At 41.9% G+C, this 18,523-nt stretch overlaps 1 protein-coding gene across 3 annotated transcripts in view; it reads left to right on the plus strand.

Annotated features, from left to right (window-relative positions):
• COPB1 (coat protein complex I subunit beta 1) overlaps positions 1–15,206 on the plus strand; it is a 30,518-nt gene extending 15,312 nt beyond the window's left edge. For all 3 annotated transcript variants that reach the window (XM_090032628.1, XM_090032629.1, XM_090032630.1), the window contains exons 12-22: positions 787–883; positions 2,772–2,932; positions 4,032–4,152; positions 4,436–4,663; positions 4,818–4,997; positions 6,093–6,237; positions 7,838–7,957; positions 10,016–10,161; positions 10,716–10,805; positions 11,782–11,937; positions 14,879–15,206. In XM_090032628.1, coding sequence (XP_089888754.1) covers positions 787–883; positions 2,772–2,932; positions 4,032–4,152; positions 4,436–4,663; positions 4,818–4,997; positions 6,093–6,237; positions 7,838–7,957; positions 10,016–10,161; positions 10,716–10,805; positions 11,782–11,937; positions 14,879–14,938 — 1,504 coding nt within the window. In that variant the 3' untranslated portion in view covers positions 14,939–15,206. The remainder of the gene's footprint in view (positions 1–786; positions 884–2,771; positions 2,933–4,031; positions 4,153–4,435; positions 4,664–4,817; positions 4,998–6,092; positions 6,238–7,837; positions 7,958–10,015; positions 10,162–10,715; positions 10,806–11,781; positions 11,938–14,878) is intronic.
• Positions 15,207–18,523: the final 3,317 nt, after the last annotated feature.

Genomic DNA, 18,523 nt, shown 5'->3' on the forward strand with positions numbered 1-18,523 from the left:
AAATTACTTATTGTGTGTCATGAGGGAACTTGCCTAAACAGGATTCTGAACTCTGTACTTATTTCATAGTCTACTAATACCTGTAATGCCATAGTGACTTTCAGAATTCCTGTAAGCTTTGCATTACAGCAGCAGAGGTTCAGCAATAGCAAAAGAAATCAGTTTCCTGTAGTAGACCATCCTTTTTATTGTCCTTGCAGTAGCCATCACTTAATTGTAGTTTTCCTACAGTTCAGATCAAATTGGAACCTCTGGTGAAATTAAGATGATGGGGCAAAAACAAAGCAAGGCGAAAAATGGGGTTTGCTGCTTTATATTCATCCTGTTTTGATTTGTAATCTATCTTGATGTGTAGATTTTCTGACTGATCTGCTAGCAAGTTTAAAATTTGGCCCTATTTTAACATTAATGGTTTATTAGAAGTGTTACAACTGACTTTATTGTAAAAAGACAATTCCTGGTAATAGTTAGAAGGTATTGGAACTGAACTTCAAGTGTAGCCAGGAATACTATCCTTAACAGAAAGCACCAGTTCTTTTAATTTATATATTCCAATTATAACAAAATGAACTAGATCAGCACTACCAAAAAGAGGTTGGTTGTTCTTGATCAGTTTTGTGTTGTGTTCTTTAGCTTGTTAACCTACTTAAAAGCACAGCATAGCCTCTTAAGGTTGGTGTATCTGGTATTTCCTCAATGTCCATGAGGGCACAATGGACAATAATTGCCCCTGATACCATTTTCAGTGGTGAATGAAATGTAGCTGAATTTGCTTTCTTATGTTAGGATTTACCGGGGAGCACTGTGGATTTTAGGAGAATATTGCAGTACAAAGGAAGATATTCAAAGTGTGATGACAGAAGTCCGCAGATCACTGGGAGAGGTATGTCTGTGTTGTCTGTCAATGCTTCTCTGCTTTTGTTTCTGCATTTTTGGATGTAATTTAATATTTTAATGTAAAGTAAGATTAAAAATGCATTTAAGATGTTTCATCTTTTAATCTGCAAGAAGTGGTAGGCTCTAGTGTGCACCAAAGTGGTTTGGAAGCCTAACAGTGCCTCAATCACTATAAGAAAATAAATTCTAAATGCCTATACATTTTTGTCACTTGATTTTTTTGTTTTTTATCATGGAAAATCAGAGCTTTCCCTACCCCTTTTTAGTTCACAGAATGCAGGTCCAGGCCTCTCACTCCCAAGCCAGTCCCCTGGCCCTGCTGGTGGCCCTCCCTCCCTCCCTTCTTCTCCCCCTCAGCCCTGCCGGAGGGGGTCCCCAGCTGCCAGGGCTACAGGGCCAGGGACCCAGGTCCACAGCTCTCTGCCCCATGCAGGAGGCAGTGGCTGCTGCAGTAGTGTGTGGAACTTGGCTCCCTCCCTTGCTGCGGGCTTGGGCAGGGGATGCCGGCTGCCCACTGCTCTGCATATTCCTGGAGGGACAGGGGGGACTTATGCCTTCCCAGATATGTGCATGGGGCAGGGGTGGGCTACCTGCTGTGGTACCACCATGCTGCCCTCCCCTGGAGCCTCCGCAGCCCAGTGGGTGCAACCTAGTGCTGTAGGGAACAGCAGGGCCCTGTAAGGAAGCTTGCTGCTGCTGTGAGCTTCAAGCTGTCCTGACAAGGTGTCCCCTGCCTTTGTGGCAGCACTGAGGGGCACAACCCCATGCCGCTGCCCCGTGTGCAGGGGACACCTTGCCAGGGCACCACATTTCTTGCAGTGGCAAGCAGCTTCCCTATCTGGCCCTGCTTTGCCCTGCAGTGCCAAATAGCACCCACTGGGCTGTGGAGGGTAACAGGGCAGGAAGCCCAAGCCTGCAGTGGGCGACCTATGCCCATCCCACATAAATCTGGGGTCCCCTTCTGCCTCCCTTCCCCCCCAGGAGTATGTGCAGCAGCAGGGAGCTGGTTCTGCTCCCAGCCCCATCCTACTCCCTGCTGGGTTCCTGTGGTTGTCCATTGTGGCCCTGGACCTCAACACACTGCTTGAGTGGGATGCAGCCCCAGCCTGGCCCTATTCCCTTCCTCCCTATGGGGGCCTTAATTCCCCCTCCTCTCCCAACTTACCTGTGGGAGATGCTCTTCAGGCTGCCTAGTAGCCAAGTGCATGGTGCCCCATGCCTGACTGCCTTCCTCCTGTTCCCCCCAGCCCCTTTCAGGCTGGAACTCTGTTAGTCTGCAGTGAGCTCTTTATAAAACTGCAAAATCTGTGGGCTTCTCCGTTAAAATGAGAAATCTGCTTTTTCTCGGGTAAGGGAAAAATCCACATTTTTCTCTCTTTTCTGTGGGAAATGGAAAACCCGGATCCCTGTTCCTGATGCTGTACTTCTGTTGTATCTTTTTTTCAAGGAAACTAGTAGACCAACAGCGTTCTCTTTGTTGTAAGAGATGAATTTCCAACCTCACTGTCAGAAGGGTAAACGAGAGAATCTTTTTGGGGAAAATGAAGGATGAATTGTAAATTACAATTTGTTCATTGTTTAAAAACAGATAATTCCTTTCCTTTTGTAATTTCTAAAAGACTCCAGGGTGTTGTGGCAGGGGCAGGACTTTTCATTAGGAAACCAGGCTTCTGGGTTCATATGACTAGTTCAAAAAGAAATCAAAAAGCCAAAAAACGTATTGCACTGTAATTGACCCTTTCATCCTTAAAAATTCATAAATGCAGCCATATTTCAATAAAAACAAGCCACCTTTCTACAAGAGGCGTCTCTGTTTTCATACTTTTTATTATATTTTTGTCTACATAGTATATTCATTTACCATTTACTGTCAGATCCCAATTGTAGAGTCTGAAATAAGGAAAGAAGCTGGTGAACTGAAACCTGAAGAGGAAGTAACGGTGGGTCCAGTCCAGAAACTGGTGACGGAGATGGGCACCTATGCCACACAGAGTGCCCTCAGTAGTTCCCGACCTGCCAAAAAGGAAGAAGACAGGTAGCTAAGCATTTTATATTTTACTGCCAATGGCCAGGACACTAGGTTTTCTAGAAAGTGAGACTAACATTTTTCAAGAATTGTTATGCCTATAAAAGGACCTCTGAAGCTTTTTCCCTACTAAATAGGACTTTCTAAGGAAAGGCTTTTTTTGTGTTTTAAATCACATTACATTTGCTTTATTGTCCACTTCTACCTGCTTTTATTTATGTCAGTTTCCAAAGGGAAGATTGTCTGCTACCTCAATATTGGGTTGACTTGCATTATTGAAACTTTGTCTAAATATAACGGGGAAAATATAGAAGTTACTATATTTGCAGGGGAGCAGGGGTGGTTCCTGGAAAAGTTTGTTTAGGCGGTAGCATAAACCAAATCTTAGTTGAAGTATGGCACTTCTATTTGGACCAGCAAGGGAAATACTCCTCTTCCCCCACCCTCCACATGTACTTTTTATTTTTTTTCCTGTCTCTCATTCTCTTCCATTATTTTTTCTCTTTTTCTCATACTCCTCTATCATTTTGTTCTTTCATCCTTCTCTTGTCCCTTCCCTTCCTTCCTTTTGTTATCATCCATTGGTACTTGATATCAAGTATCCAGTCACTTGGGAACTCTAACATTGGTGGCATTTATCACATTACATTGTTAACTATGTTTTCTTGGCCAAAATTCCCAGTTACTTGATGTTTGGCAGTGCACGAAAACATTTGTGCTTTGTTCCATCTCTCCAATAGAAGAACATAACTGCTATATTCCTCTACCTCACAGTTGGTTATTTGGAAATGTAATTATTCAGTATTCTTATACAGCTGTGCAATTCGTGGATAGCATTTTATAGAAGTGCAGATGAATATCTTTTGTATTCTCCTCTTCCTTGTCACTTGCAATGTGAAAATTGGGTGATTTGACTTGTAAATATGTCTTTGTGTATTCAAAATAGTTTTTAATAGGAAAAAAGAATCTTTTCCTTTAGCTTCTGGGACTTTTAAAGCTCTACATTGGTTAAGCAATATGAGAGTTGAAGTGAAAATGCCAAAATATGTAGATAAGAGATACAGTGTCTTCCAAACTAACCAACTTCTCATGGCTATTACCTTTTCAGACCTCCATTACGAGGATTTTTGCTGGATGGGGATTTCTTTGTTGCTGCTTCTCTTGCCACAACTTTGACTAAGATTGCTTTACGCTATGTTTCTCTTCTTCAAGAAAAGAAGAAACAAAATGTAAGTTTTATTCCTTATGGAAGTTTTTACAGAGTCTAACTGAGAAAGATCCTGAAATGAATTGTTGGCACAGAATGATAATTATTCTGGTTTTCTTATTACTTACCAGTCAAGGTGATTGGATGGTCCCTAAATCAAATTGTTAGAGTTGTGACCAACAAGTCTGGGATAATATAATAAAATGTTAATTTGATTAACTTTTTAGTTCAGTTGCAAGACTAACATAAACACTTCTGTAATTTGAAGGACAGTCGGATTTTAATCCCCTCTTCCTTTTCTTTAGTCTTTTGTCGCTGAGGCTATGTTGCTCATGGCCACTATTCTTCATTTGGGAAAATCCTCCCTTCCAAAGAAGCCAATTACAGATGATGATGTGGACCGTATTTCCCTGTGTCTCAAGGTTTTGTCAGAATGTTCTCCTCTGATGAATGATATTTTCAACAAGGAATGTAGGCAGTCACTTTCTCATATGCTTTCAGCTAAGCTAGAAGAAGAGAAACTTTCTCAGAAGGTAAGATGTTATTAATGTTGGTATGTAACTGTACCTTCTTGCGTACTTGAATTTTGACTATCGTCTATGTCTAAGGACACCTCAGGAGCTGCATGAAGCTTTCTGTACTTTGCTATACCTTTCTGAGGTAAGGTATCTTGCTTCCTTTTCACAGAAAGAGTCAGAGAAGAGGAATGTGACGGTTCAGCCAGATGATCCTATTTCCTTCATGCAGCTTACAGCTAAAAATGAAATGAACTCAAAGGAAGACCAGTTTCAGCTGAGCCTTCTAGCAGCAATGGGGAATACACAAAGAAAAGAAGCTGCTGATCCCTTGGCCTCCAAACTTAATAAGGTAATGTGTAGCTTTGTATTTTATTCCTCTAATTTGTATTACTTACCCAAAAGATCAGGTATTACAGGCATAAACTTGGGATTTTGTGGGGTGCTAGGGAGCCTAACTAGACTTCAGTGGCAGCTGAGAAGCCTTTTTACTTTTACTGTTCAATTGGATACTCCTTCACCCTGTGCTTTGTAATAGTCTTGTGCTAATAGGAAAAGGTGGTAGTGACTACAGGGGGAGACCAGAGAACATTCAGGTGGTGGAGTGTAGAGAGGGGAACTTGAGGCCTGATAGGTAGAGAACTCACCAGATATTCAGACATGTACAACTCATACACTGTTCCCCTGCTCCACTGTTTCTTCTTTGTCTACTTTCCACAACCAACGTAGAAGAGTTGAGAAAAGTAACTACCCTTAGTTTGCCACTCACTGCAGGGAGTATAAACATTAAATAAAAATCCAAGATAAAATTTGGATGTTTGTTTTTATTTTTTTTGTAGAGTTTTTTTTTTTCCCAGTTTAACCTGAGTTTAGTATTTCTTGGTTTTGTAATACTTCTAATAATCTGACAGTTTTCAAAAAGCAAAAGCGTTTTGAATTTTTGCTTTCTATTCTGAACTTTAACTGATTTTTTTAACAATTTTATAACTAATGCATATGCAGACACAGGTAGCATAACATTGGAAAGGGGTGACCTAATTTGAGCTTTTTTACATATAACGATGAACAATTTTTAAAAGGCATCTGGTTAAGAGCAGAATTTATAACTTGGCAATTTGGCATGTATATTTATGTAATGCATAGCTACTGTGGTTAGATATTGTATAAAGCCATATTTACAGCTATGCTATCGCATACTTAGAAAACACTTTTAACATGAACATTTCATTGGTGTTCAGTTGGATGCATTTTTATATACCATTAATCAGTTTTTTGAGTGTGCTTCTGTTGGGTGGGATATCTTTACAGGGGCTTTAGTTGACTAGAATTTTAAATACAAACACTTTCCTAAGTCAAAGCAAGTAAACTAATAACGTGCATCTCTCCTGTGTGTGTCATGTACAAAATTGATATGATCATCTATTAAATTACCTTCTTATTCTGACAGGTTACTCAGTTAACAGGTTTCTCAGATCCTGTCTATGCAGAAGCATATGTTCATGTCAACCAGTATGATATTGTACTGGACGTGCTTGTAGTGAACCAGACCAGTGATACTTTGCAGAACTGTACATTAGAACTAGCCACACTAGGTAAGGAATATTTCAGTGAAACCAGAATATTCATTGTTGTATATTTAATGTGGGCCTGAAATTAGGCAGTGGGCACTGTTGGGGTTTAAGAAATTGTATTTCAAATGATAAATATATAAACGAATGCTTATCAGGTCTGCCATGTCGTCATTCCAAAAGGGTGTTTTAAATTGCCTTTTTAATAATGAAGTTTTCATAGAGCTAATGAACTTTCATTTGGCACTTGACAACATAATCACATGCTCTTAAACAAAATGTTAACAAAATAACATCCTTCATTCCATGTAAGCTAGTAAAATTGCTTAACATTTTGTTGCCTATCTTCCCTCAAAACTCTACAGTTTCTTCAGTCTGCTCAGCCCCTTTGCACTAGCTCACCTGGCTCCTGCTCCCCAATTCCAGTTCCCAGGCATGAGAACTGTACTTTGATTTTGGTAGAAGGAATGACCAGAGTATGTTGTGCTTTGGTTTTGCTTAGTTGAAATGCATTCCCTTAGGAAATGTGTTTTGGAGTATCCTTGAGGCTGCTTTACCCTGTCTCTAGGATAAAAAATCAGAAAGCTGTAACTACCTTCCTGTCAGACTGCCTTATCTGCTTATGCGGTCATGGCTGAAGCAAATTTGCAAAGGAAGAAGAAAGGTTTTATGGTGCTGCTGCATGGTATTTTCATCATACAACTTTTATACATGGAAAACCCTAGCTGGTCCCATCACTTTCAGAAGCACCAAATTCAGGGTAAAATGGGCATAGGGGAAGGAATAAGGATAACTGAATTTAATATAAAGGTTGCTTGGTAGGAGTTTATTTCCATGTCGTTTTTTCTAGTTTCATACAATAGACTGTATTAGTAGTATATAAAACATTCAGAATATTATATTGATCTTTGAGGATCTTGTCATATAATGGTGTTGGCTTTTTGTTTGTTTCAGGTTGAGTTGTGGGGGGGGCTCATTTGTTTGTTTTTGCTTGTTTAAGTACAATTAGCTGTTTGTGACTACATAGTTTAGAATATATTCTCAATATCTTAAGCTTCACTAATGGAAAAAGCACCCTGATGGAATAAAAGAAATTGCTTGTTATTTGACTAACCTAAAAGAATATGATTTTTAATTTTCTAAAGCAATAGCTTTCAAAGTAAAGCTGATACTCTGGCCTGTCTGGGCAGCTTAACATACGTGGTTCTGAACATTGAACTTTGTAATTTTTTTGAGGTCGCTTAAGCTTTGTGCTACAGTTATGGTGGAGTTAAGTGGCAGGATTAACTGTTTCCTGCTTTGATTGTAAGTTAATATGAAACTATCTGGGATTAATCTAAAACCTACTGAAGTCAGTTGAGACTTTGTTTGTTTTCACTGGGCTTTGATCAAGGCGATTTAATGGTTCTACTAACTTTTTGTTGAAACATGTAAACTTCCTTTGCTTCGCTAACTAATATAAAACATGTTAAACCAATGAAATTATGGATTTTTGAGGCAATTTGGTTACACTTCAGAATTTCGACTGGAAATTTTAAAGTTTTGTGTCTTGAAATTTTAGTTGAATTTTGTCTCTTGAATGCCTGTAAACCCTTTTTTTCCTTTCCTTTTTTCTTTTGAAAAGGTGACTTAAAGCTTGTGGAAAAACCATCTCCTTTGACACTTGCTCCACATGATTTTGCTAACATTAAGGCCAATGTCAAAGTAGCTTCAACAGAAAATGGAATAATTTTTGGTAATATCGGTAAGTAAAAAAAATTCCATGTGCGTAGTCATTAAAAGTTCAGTATTTTAATCTTTTAGGGAAATAGAGCTACTTAAAGAACCTTTCATGCTACAAGATAAATTAAATGTTGTACAATATGAGAATATAGCTGAATTTAAAAACATTGTTTTATTTTTGTTTTTCAAATTTAATGCTACTACTAATTTTATGGGGGGGGAAATGCTGGTGTAACACACTCCCATAATAAAGGGGTCAGAATGAAGATTGAATCAACTGCTGGATTTAAAATCTTGAGCCTCTACATAGCCTAAACCAGAAGTGGTCAACCAGCAGCACGTGCCACAAATGTCGTGTGTGTGTGTGTGTGTGTGTGTGTGTGCAGGAGAGCAATAGGCAGCACAGTGGTTATAGGGAGCCTGGTGGCAGATGTTAGGGCTGTGCAAAGCTTTGGTAGCTGATTTGATTTGGAGGAGAGTTGGCCTGATTTGGGGACCAAAACTCAGAATCCAAATTGAATCAGGAGACCAAGTAAAAGCTATGAATTGATTCGAAGCATCCAAGTCAATTCAGAAAAAGATTCAGATGATTCAGAGATTTGGACATAGACTAAACAGGCAGCTGATAAGTCTGTGAAGGTTGTGGGAGGGGGAAGGAAAGTGGTGTGGGGGAGGGAGGGATTGGGCCTGGGGCTGGGGCTGGGACAAGCTGCCCAGCTGGGACAGGAGCATGGGACTCCGGAGAGGAGGGCACGGGATGCTGGCATGGCAGCTCTGGGAGCAGGGACTCTGTCCTTCTGCCGCTTGCCCGGGATGTGGGTGCAGCTTGCTCTGGGCAGAAATGGGCAAGTGGAAGCAGGGCATAGTACCTGCTCCCAGCGCTGCTGCACCCACATTCCCTGCTTTCCATGCTGGCTGGGAGCGGAGGCTCTGCTCTGCTCCCACTTAATACGGATGTGGCAGTGCTGGGAGCAGGGGCTATGCAATGCTGCTGTCCAGAGCAAGCCGCGCCTGTATTGCCCCCCCACCCCGTGCCGGCTGGGCAAGCGGCAGCAGGGCATGGCCCCCATGCCTCTCCCTGCCGGGGCAGAGGCAGACAGCTGGGGGAAGCTGTGGGAGAAGACCCCATGGCTGCCCTGCCCTGTCCCATCCCCCGCCTGGCCCAGTGGGGATCATTTTCCCTCCGCCGCTTGGCACCCACGCAACAGCTGCCCCATGGCATGGGTGCTGCGTGCTGCCTGGGAGCTGGGGCAGCACCACGTCAGCTGGAGCCTGGCGGCAGCCCCAGCTCTCATGCAGAGTGTGGCTCCCTGCTGAGCCATGCTGCACCCATGTGGGTGCCAGGCAGGGGTGGGTGATCCCCACTGCCCCACGCTACGCAGGGGGGCTCTGCCACGAGCACCCAGAGGCCCCAATCACCACTCTTGCAGCCAGTGATTATGAGGCTTTTTTTAAAGTTCTGGGGCTGGGCAGGCAGCCATGGAGGCTTCTCCTGTGGCTCACCCTGCCCAGGGAGAGACAGGCAAAGCCAGAGGAGCTGCCCGACTGTGCCTGCCTCTTCCCGGCCAGTCCGAATCGCCGAATCTTCCAAAGCTGATTTGGCCAGATTGATTTCAGGACAGTGATCTGAATTGAATCCCTGTCCTCTGAATTGGCCGAATCCAAATTGAATACTTCCCTATTTGCAGAGGCCTAGCAGATATGGCAGGGAGCAGAAAACAGAACAGTAGATCAGGCAGGGAGCACAGGGCATGCAGCATATCAAGCAGGGAATGGAAAGTAGGCAGCCTGTTGAGCAGGAGAAAGGGATTGGAGTGGCACATTAGGGAAGGTGCAAAGCTAATTTGTAGTATGTTTCCCCAAAAAGTAGGCCCTCACTAAGACAAAGAACCTTACAATCTTAGTTCAGAGATTGAAGCACCACCAACTCTGTTTCAACCTCTGGAGAAGGACAAAGTTTCATACTTAATGTCTTGGTTACACTGATGAATGTCAAAAGAACTCACCCTTTTGTATTGTGAATTCTGTAGCCACTCTAAATATGTGTTTAACACATATGGGTTGTGTTTCTTATTTGCAGTTTATGATGTATCTGGAGCAGCCAGTGACAGAAACTGTGTCGTCCTCAGTGATATTCACATTGACATCATGGATTACATCCAGCCAGCTTCTTGTACTGATGCGGAGTTCCGACAGATGTGGGCAGAATTTGAATGGGAAAACAAAGTTAGTTCTTTTAGCTTGCTAATCTCATCCCCACTGGTACTAGATACAAGCTAATACTTTATCTCAACAGTTTTCTTAACTCGTGAGGCTTTTAGGGGAAGGAAAGAACCCATTCTGGGTATTTATATAACACATTGCAACTTCCTATATACTTAAAGTTTTTTCAAAGATTTTCCCCCTTTTTAGTTTGTAGGTTTTGTTTGCCCTTAATGCAAGCAGATGGACTCTTGTAGTCTTCTAGACCTTACAAAAGAAAGTGATTTCTTATCCTTGCTTGAACAGCTAATTTCATTTTTAAAAGGAAAATCTTCAACAGTAAAATATATAGAACATAGATCTTGAAAGACTGCTGCTGTACATAATGTCTAGGTGATAGAATAAAATGCATTGGGTCTCTTGCCTATTTTTCTGTGTATGTTGCAGAGTTCTTTGGCTTCTTTTAGGCCTGAAGAGTGCAAACCATTGATTCCTGTGGATTGCATACCAAATGTGCAGCTCAGTATAATCTTAAAATAAATTCTGATGACATTTTTCTTTCTTTTTCTTTCCTGAAGGTTACAGTTAATACAAACATTGTTGATCTAAATGAATATTTGCAGCACATACTGAAGTCGACCAACATGAAATGCCTTACTCCAGAGAAGGTGAGATATTTGCTTACAGGAGTATAGGTTGTAGCTGTGTTGGTCTAAGGACAGTTTGAATAAATCTGATATATCTTTTATTAGACCAAGTCAAATAGTTGGAAAAATTATTTGCAAGATTTTGGGTATAAATACCCGATATTTGCTTAGAAATCCTTCTTAAAAAGGACATAAAAATATTATGCAAATAAGTATGCATTTGAATGCCAAAATTTTTATACCACCACCTCTCTCTCTTCCCCCTTCCCCACCCCCACATGTCCCCATATTTGAATTCTTGGCCACAAGTTGAACTATTTGAATAATGTACTTTTCATAGTAACCTTCAAGCTAAATTACCTAGTCTGAGAGTGCATGTTGTATTTAATCTGTTTCCTTTGCATTCTTTTCAGATACTGTTTTTAGACGTTTACATTCTTTAGACAGTTTACTTAGTCCAAGGTCTCCTTTTTTTAATAGAACTCCATCCACTATAGGTTTTTGTGTGCAGGGCTGAAGATTTGAGTATGCTTTATAGCTTTGAAATTGGTGCTCAGAGAAGGCTAAATGCAAATGAACCTATTTGATCATTTTCAGCCAAGTGGCTGTTTTAATTAAGGAAGAAGTTTTGTTAAGAAAATGTCAGTTGCTGTAATGCTCTTGTTAATTACTAATGCCCTATTGACCTGATGAAAATTATATTTTCATCGCAAGATTTTTTTTCAGTCAAAATTAATCTTTCTAAAAGGCTTTTTCCACCTTTACATCAGAGCCTAAAAGTGCTGATATTCTCAAGCTTAAATGATTGTTGGAGGTTTAAACCTCTATTTATTTTTCGTGTTAAATTCTGTTTTCTCAGAATCTGAGTTTCAGGAATTTTACAATATTTGTGCCACTTTATATAGATAGAAAGCTAATTTTTAAATATCAAACCTGCTCAGGTATGTTTTAATACAAATCAAAACGCCTTTGTAAGGAGTGTGTATTCTCTTTGTAGGCACTTTCTGGTTACTGTGGATTTATGGCTGCCAATCTGTATGCACGTTCCATATTTGGAGAAGATGCACTTGCAAATGTCAGTATTGAAAAGCCAATTCATCTTGGACCAGACGCTCCTGTCACTGGCCACATAAGAATTCGCGCAAAAAGTCAGGTAATTATAGTTTCTTTTTAAAGAGTTTGTTTTTCTTTCTTCTAGGGGTACACTGATAGAGATTTTTTGGGGCCGATACTGATGGCCGATTTTTTAAAACGAGCCATGTTGGCCGATACCTATCTGGTTGCCAATATGCAGCCGGGCAGCTTGAACAGCAGAGTCCATCTAGCTGGTATGTTTGTCGGGGGCGAGAAGGCAGATTGAGGGATCCACAGTGAGGGAAGGAGTGGAGCTGGAGCAGGGGCAAGCACTGCACAGCCAGGGCAGTGCACGGAACGGAGCCTCCAGATCTGCATGTGGAGCACGCACCTCGCATGTGGGGCTCTGACCTCTTCCTGGTGGGGGGGTTAAGCCGTAGCTACACTCGGGGTGGGCAGTGGCAGTGCTTGAGAGGGGCTTACTGGGTGGGCTGCAGCCATCGCAAAATTAACTGTAGCTCGCTCTCTGCGAAGAGCCTGGCGCTGCCCCTAGCCCCAGTCCCCAGTGGCAGCCTGCCTTTACCCCACGTGCAAATCTGCAGGCACATGTCCCCATGCCTTCCTGGGGTGCGTGCAGTGGTGGGAGGAAGCCATGCCCCCTCATTTGAGCCACTCGCAGCTCCATTCCACACCCTGGCATGGTTGTGCAGTACCTGCCCCTGCCTCCGCTCCAGCCCCACTCCCTCCCTCACCACTGGGGCCTCTATCTGCTCCCCCCACCACTCCCCTTTCCTCAAAACAGACTTACCAGCCAGACCCAGCTGCTCTCCACACTGCCAGGCTGTGCTCAACTGCGGCTACGCACATGCATGAGGCATTGACAACATTATTGCCTGTTGCTGATACTGTCAATTTTCCTGATATCGATGCTGATCCAATATGGGACCGATGTATTGGTGCACCTCTACTTTCTTCTTTTTTCCCCTTTCTATACTTGTAGAACTTGTAAAATGTTAATATCTAATATAAAATTCATACACTTGAGCAAAAGTAGGGAAATGGAGGGTGGGGAAAGAACGCAATCTGTTTTTAAAACTGTTCAGAATGAAAAGCTTCCAGCTTCTCTTTCTTGCATATAGTGCTGTTACAGGGAGGGTAGACAACAAAGGGGAGAAAAACAGGTCAATATTTAAGTGAAACCTGGTACTGTAACAAGTGACTGTCTCACATGGCTATGTATTATAGCAGTGGTTTTTCAACCTGTGGTTTGTGAACCCCTAGGGGTCTTCAGACTATGTCTAAGGGGCCCCCTAAAGATATATGTGAATACCCTCACTTAAAATTCAAAGGGGTCCACACCTCCATTTGAAAATTTTAGGGGTCTGCAAATGAAAAAAGGTTGAAAACCACTCAACTATAATACTGTAGTAGTCTGAGACTGGTTCTTTCCTATAATATCTTATATGTACACATCCATCTGCACACTCAAAATCCATTTCATTACTAGTTGAAACAACTATTTTAATTTTCATTTCACAAGAAAATAAGGTTCTATATCCATTTGTTCTACACTCAAAAATCCACTAAAATAGTTTAGTTTTCAAGAAAATTATGGAAATATTTCAATCCCTGGTAAAATAAATTTTTAGACTGGACACCTTTCTTTGAATAATGAAGGCGCTAAGGTACTAATTGAAGGATGGTGCACGGTTTTAAAATTGCAAAGGATTTTTAGCCCTTTTAGGTTCAAAGGAACTGTTTTATCTACATGATGCCATTGGAAAAATTTAGAAATAGTTTTAATTCATTGTATTGACAAAGGAACTCTTAACATAAGGCAACATTCAGTTAGGTCTGCTCACTTGGTTTAGGATCCTTTCACTACAGAGTGAGTAGCAGGCCAAACTCTGAATTTTCTATCTTGTTTTTAGCGCTAAGAGAGCCTTCAAATACCCATATACGGTTAACATAGTAACATTAATGACCTTCTAAGATTTTTATTGAAGTGAAAAGGCTGCTGCCTGGATTAGTTTTTCAACATTCTGACTTCAGTTATTGTCACTTGGATTATAACCAATAATAGTTGCTGCACTGGCAGTATGTTTTAAAATTATGGAAAGCCGAGGGGATTAAAGTTTTTGAACCTTCCGTCTTTGTGGGAGGGGGTACAGAATCAGCAATTTCCTGTAAGGTTCATTGTTTCAGTAACATAGCGTCTGCACATCTAACCTGTTCAACCTGCCTGGAAATTGTGTACTCTTTGAAATTTCATTTGTATACAACACCTACAAAAGTTAATTTTACACATTTTCCATACTCCATATGGAATAGGATATTCTACCTATGCTATTAGTTTTATAAATGTTATATACCAAGCTGTACATGAATACTGTATAGCAGTAGTGCTCAACCGTTTTGGCTGGCTGGCCGGACAGGCAGTGCCCAGTCCCTCTACAGGACAGATCTGCCCCATGGACCCAATCTGGCACCTGTAGGTGCCCCATCTGGGCTTGCGGAAAGGGTTGGGAGGTCAGCCTGGCCTGATCTAGCCATGTGGGGGAAGGGGACTATGGCCGAGTGCCAACTAGGTAGAGCACAGGGGAGGGGAACATGCCTGGCTTTGTGGGAGGAAGGGGGAGTGGCCTGGTTCTGGGGGATGGGGCGTGGTTCAACTCTGTTGGGGAGACGGGGGCACTTCCTGGCTCCAACCTGGTGACGCAGAGGAAAGAGCATAGCCCGGCCCTCATCTAGTAGAGGGGTTGTGGCCCAGCTCTGACCCACTGCTCAGGGCTTGGTATTTTGGCAGCGGGGAGGGGTGGCAGTATTAACTGCCACTGCTTCCATGCTGCCAAATTTCCTGATGCATGGGGAGCCCTGCGGGTCAGATTCTAAGGCTCCATAGACCACATTTTGCCCACAGGCCAGAGGTTGAGCATCCCTGCTATATTCCAGTGCTGGTACAATAGCTGTCTGAAATATTGCAGTGATGAAGATTTTTTTCCCCCTTTTTTTTCTTACAGGGAATGGCCCTAAGTCTCGGAGATAAAATCAATCTGTCTCAGAAGAAAACAAGTTTATAAACTTGTCTTTTCAGCTCCTTTTACAATTAAAGTTTAGGTATGTGATTCAGAACATCCTGTACTCTTCCATGTTCTGTAATTGTAGAAGCCGAGCTCTTGTGCTGAATCCATTCCAGTGGATAATTTATAGAGGGGTCCTGCCCTCCCCCCCCCAAATCAATATTAAGTAAAATTTCCATTTATTTTCTCTGTCCTGGAAGTCATGTATACTTTGTCTCTATTATACACTGACTCTTTCACAGTACAACAATAAAAAAAAAACAAACTATGCCAGTGTGTTTTTGTCTTAATTTATAAATAAACCCTGTAGCATTTGATTACAGATATTCGGTAGCAAGGTTTTCTGGTACTCCAAGGAACTGGAATTATGTTACATGCTATGTCTACTGAAAATGAATAGCCCTGAAGTGTGTTAATGTGCAGCTGTGACATGTCCAAACGAACATAAATTTGAGACTTATATCAAAGGCTGCATCTTTTAAGCAGCTGGTTTGCTAATTTAATCACTTCACACTGGCAAAGCTGTAACAGGGTAAGCATATGTGGTTTGACATTTTAGAGCAAATTCCAGTTCTTGCCAGCAAGGAATAAAAAATTTTAAATTAGGGTAGACTCATTGAGATGTTTTAAAAAATCAGCAATATATAAGGCATTATTGGCATTTTTTCCCTTTTATATCTGTTTTTAGCAATGTGTATGGCCCATCTCAGAATACCAGAAAGGGATAGTGTGGTGTAATAATATTAGCAACAATGAGTGGTAGCATTGTGAGCCATGTTTTAAATGGGTACAACACACACATAGTGATCTAGTTGAGCTCAGGAGGAAGAATTTAGACTGAGTTGAGTAGAAAAGCAGTAAATTGAACAATATTAGGTGTGTAAATTGTGGAAGAGCATTGAGGAGAGAAAAGGAAGAAATCTATCCCATAAAGGATGATAAATTACAAACCTGGATTTTAAAGTAAGTAAACATTTTTAATTTTTTTTTGTCTCCCAAGTAAAAAGAAGTTAAGAATGACTGACTGAATTAAAATATGGGGACATTTATACCAAAGATGCACATAACTTGCTTATTAAAGTTGAATTCTGAATGTTGTGGCTTGTTGCAGGTGATGAATTCTATAGCAAAGACCTGGGCCTGAGAAGAACTTACTATTAGATTTGGGAAAGTAATTTGCTGTTAGACTGGGGAAGAATTTATTATTTGAGATGGCTGGCTACTGTACTCTCACTGAAATTGTGTTGCAGTGGGGTGTATAGCAGGAAGAGGCCATCTTCAAGGTATCTGAATTCCACATTATGTAAGGTGTCAGGGAGCACAGAAGTAACTTAAAGAATAAGCCAGTAGCCAGTGAAGAAAATAATCAGGACTGTAAATTCTTCTAGTACTGTAACACTGAGTTACTTCATTCCATCTTATCTGAAACCTCTGGGTGTTCTTCAGCCATCAATCTTCAAGTATTTTGCAACATCAAAGCTGAAAAATGACAGATATATTTGGTGGGGGAGGGGTTACAATCTCCTGCCAAAAATAGATAGCTTTCTACTGCTACCTGAAAATCCATGTCCAGCATGTGGATCCATGAGCAGTGCAATGTCCAGTAGATATTGTTTGCAGCTTGAAATCCTATGTGAAGTGAGCCATATTTTAAATGGATGCACCTTGTTTGTTCTTCCTGATGTCATTTTTTTTGTCTCTCTGCTTTACTGCTTTTTTTGTACGGTGTACTTTTCACCCAGTTTTCTCCCACTCCACATGTTAGCTGCTTGGAGAGCAAAGTCTGGAGAATCTTCTAACTGTGGGGGGGGAAAAGGTAGATTTGCCCATAACACACATTTTTCCACTGTTGTTGCTGAAGAGCTGCAACTCACTAGCAGAAACTTCAGTGGCTATGTAAAGCATGGCCTGCCTCTGTGATTTATTGTGGTTTTGTTTGGTTTTTTTAAACCAGTAAGTAACAGCAGTGGAAGCCCTGAATACCTAGGTGCCTGCATTCCCTAGGTATTGGTCTGCATTCCCCACTCGAGCAGGCCTTCCATGGCAGGAGTTGCTTACGCAGACAGACTTGTAGAGCTAGATAGCCTCTTGAGTAAATGCAGAACAAGCAGTGGTCTGAAACCACAATTTTTGAACAAGGAAGATAAATTTAGGCACCAGAGAAGTGTGATTCTGAAAAGAGTTTGCTTTAGCATTTCCTGTTGACTCTACTGAGAACTAGTTGAATGCTCAGCAGTTTCAAACACCAGACCTCTTACTTAGAAGAGTAAGCATGGATTTAAGGCTTAAATTTAGGTTCCCCTTTTAATCATTTCAAATCATAGGAAAGTAGGGCTAGAGATTGCATTGCATTTGTACTGCAGACCTCAAAGTAAAGAGACTTTTCTAAACTCAGAATGGAGGCAATACTTCGGTGTATTAGAGCTGCCCTTAACTGGCGGGGCCCATGGCAGGGTACAGAGCTGCTCTAGAGCCTGGCTGGGATATTGCGGCAGTGACAGCATGGTCCAGAGCCAGGGCAGAGCCGTGATCTGCAGCCTGCATACCCTGGGCAGGGACATGCAGACAGCGAGTGGATCATGGCTCTGTCCCAGTTCTGGACCCATGCTGTCACTGCTGCAAGGAGCTGCAAGGAGCAGGGGCAGAGCCACAATCTGCTGCGTGCACAACCCTGCCTTGGGTATGCAGACTGTAGATCGCAGCTCTGCCCTGACTGGACCACACTGCCACAAGATCCCAGCTGGGCTCCAGAGCAGTGGTGCACCCTGCTAGGTTACTGGGGCCGGTGTCCATGGAAACACCAGCCTCATGCTATCACAGGGTGGCTGCTGCAGGGGTCTCTATGGAAATCGTTCTCAGCCAAGCAGGCAGGGCCTGTTGGGAAATGGAGTCTAGCTGCTGTCTGGATCCACTATTTTGTCCATCCCTGCCTTCAAGACTATTGCATTCAGAGAAGCATGAGCCTTTTTTTGTAGCCTGTCTCCAGATGCTATGACAAAACATCTGACAAAGTAGGCTGTAGCTTACAAAAAGCTCATGCTTCTCTGAATGAGTTTCTATAGCAGTTTTTCTCAACCTCATTGGACTTGAAGTGCACTTCTCCATAACTTCCATAAATTGAGAGGCATGAAGTTCAAAAAATGAATGTATATCGTACAATGCTCATTTTGCAGAGGGCCCCGGGGAGTGGGGAGGTAGGGGGTGGAGTTCAGCCAGATCAGGACAAACCTGAACCTACACTTACCTTCTCACACCTGGCTCATCTCAGCACCCTAGTTGAAAATCCTTTCTCTGAAGGATCACATTTCTCCACCTTCTGCCTAACATGCTGAATATGTTCTTTTACATATGTTTAGTTTATGTAAGAATATTAAAATGTATTCAGCACCAGTTGGCATGGTCTTTATGGTTTGCTTCCATTGTGAGTTTTGCATCTTTTATTTGCCCCCAAAGTGCATACAGTACACAAGTGGTGCTCAGTCTTTCTGCCTTGTGGGCCATATGGTCAGTGCCAGGTCTGTTTGCAGGCCAGATCCAGGTGGTGGGCCCAATCTGACGCGAGTGTCAGGCACAGCTGGCACCCCA

Source organism: Crocodylus siamensis, chromosome 2 (assembly GCF_052110815.1).
Source record: "Crocodylus siamensis isolate JL-2025a chromosome 2, ASM5211081v1, whole genome shotgun sequence".
NCBI classification, from domain to species: Eukaryota; Metazoa; Chordata; order Crocodylia; family Crocodylidae; genus Crocodylus; species Crocodylus siamensis.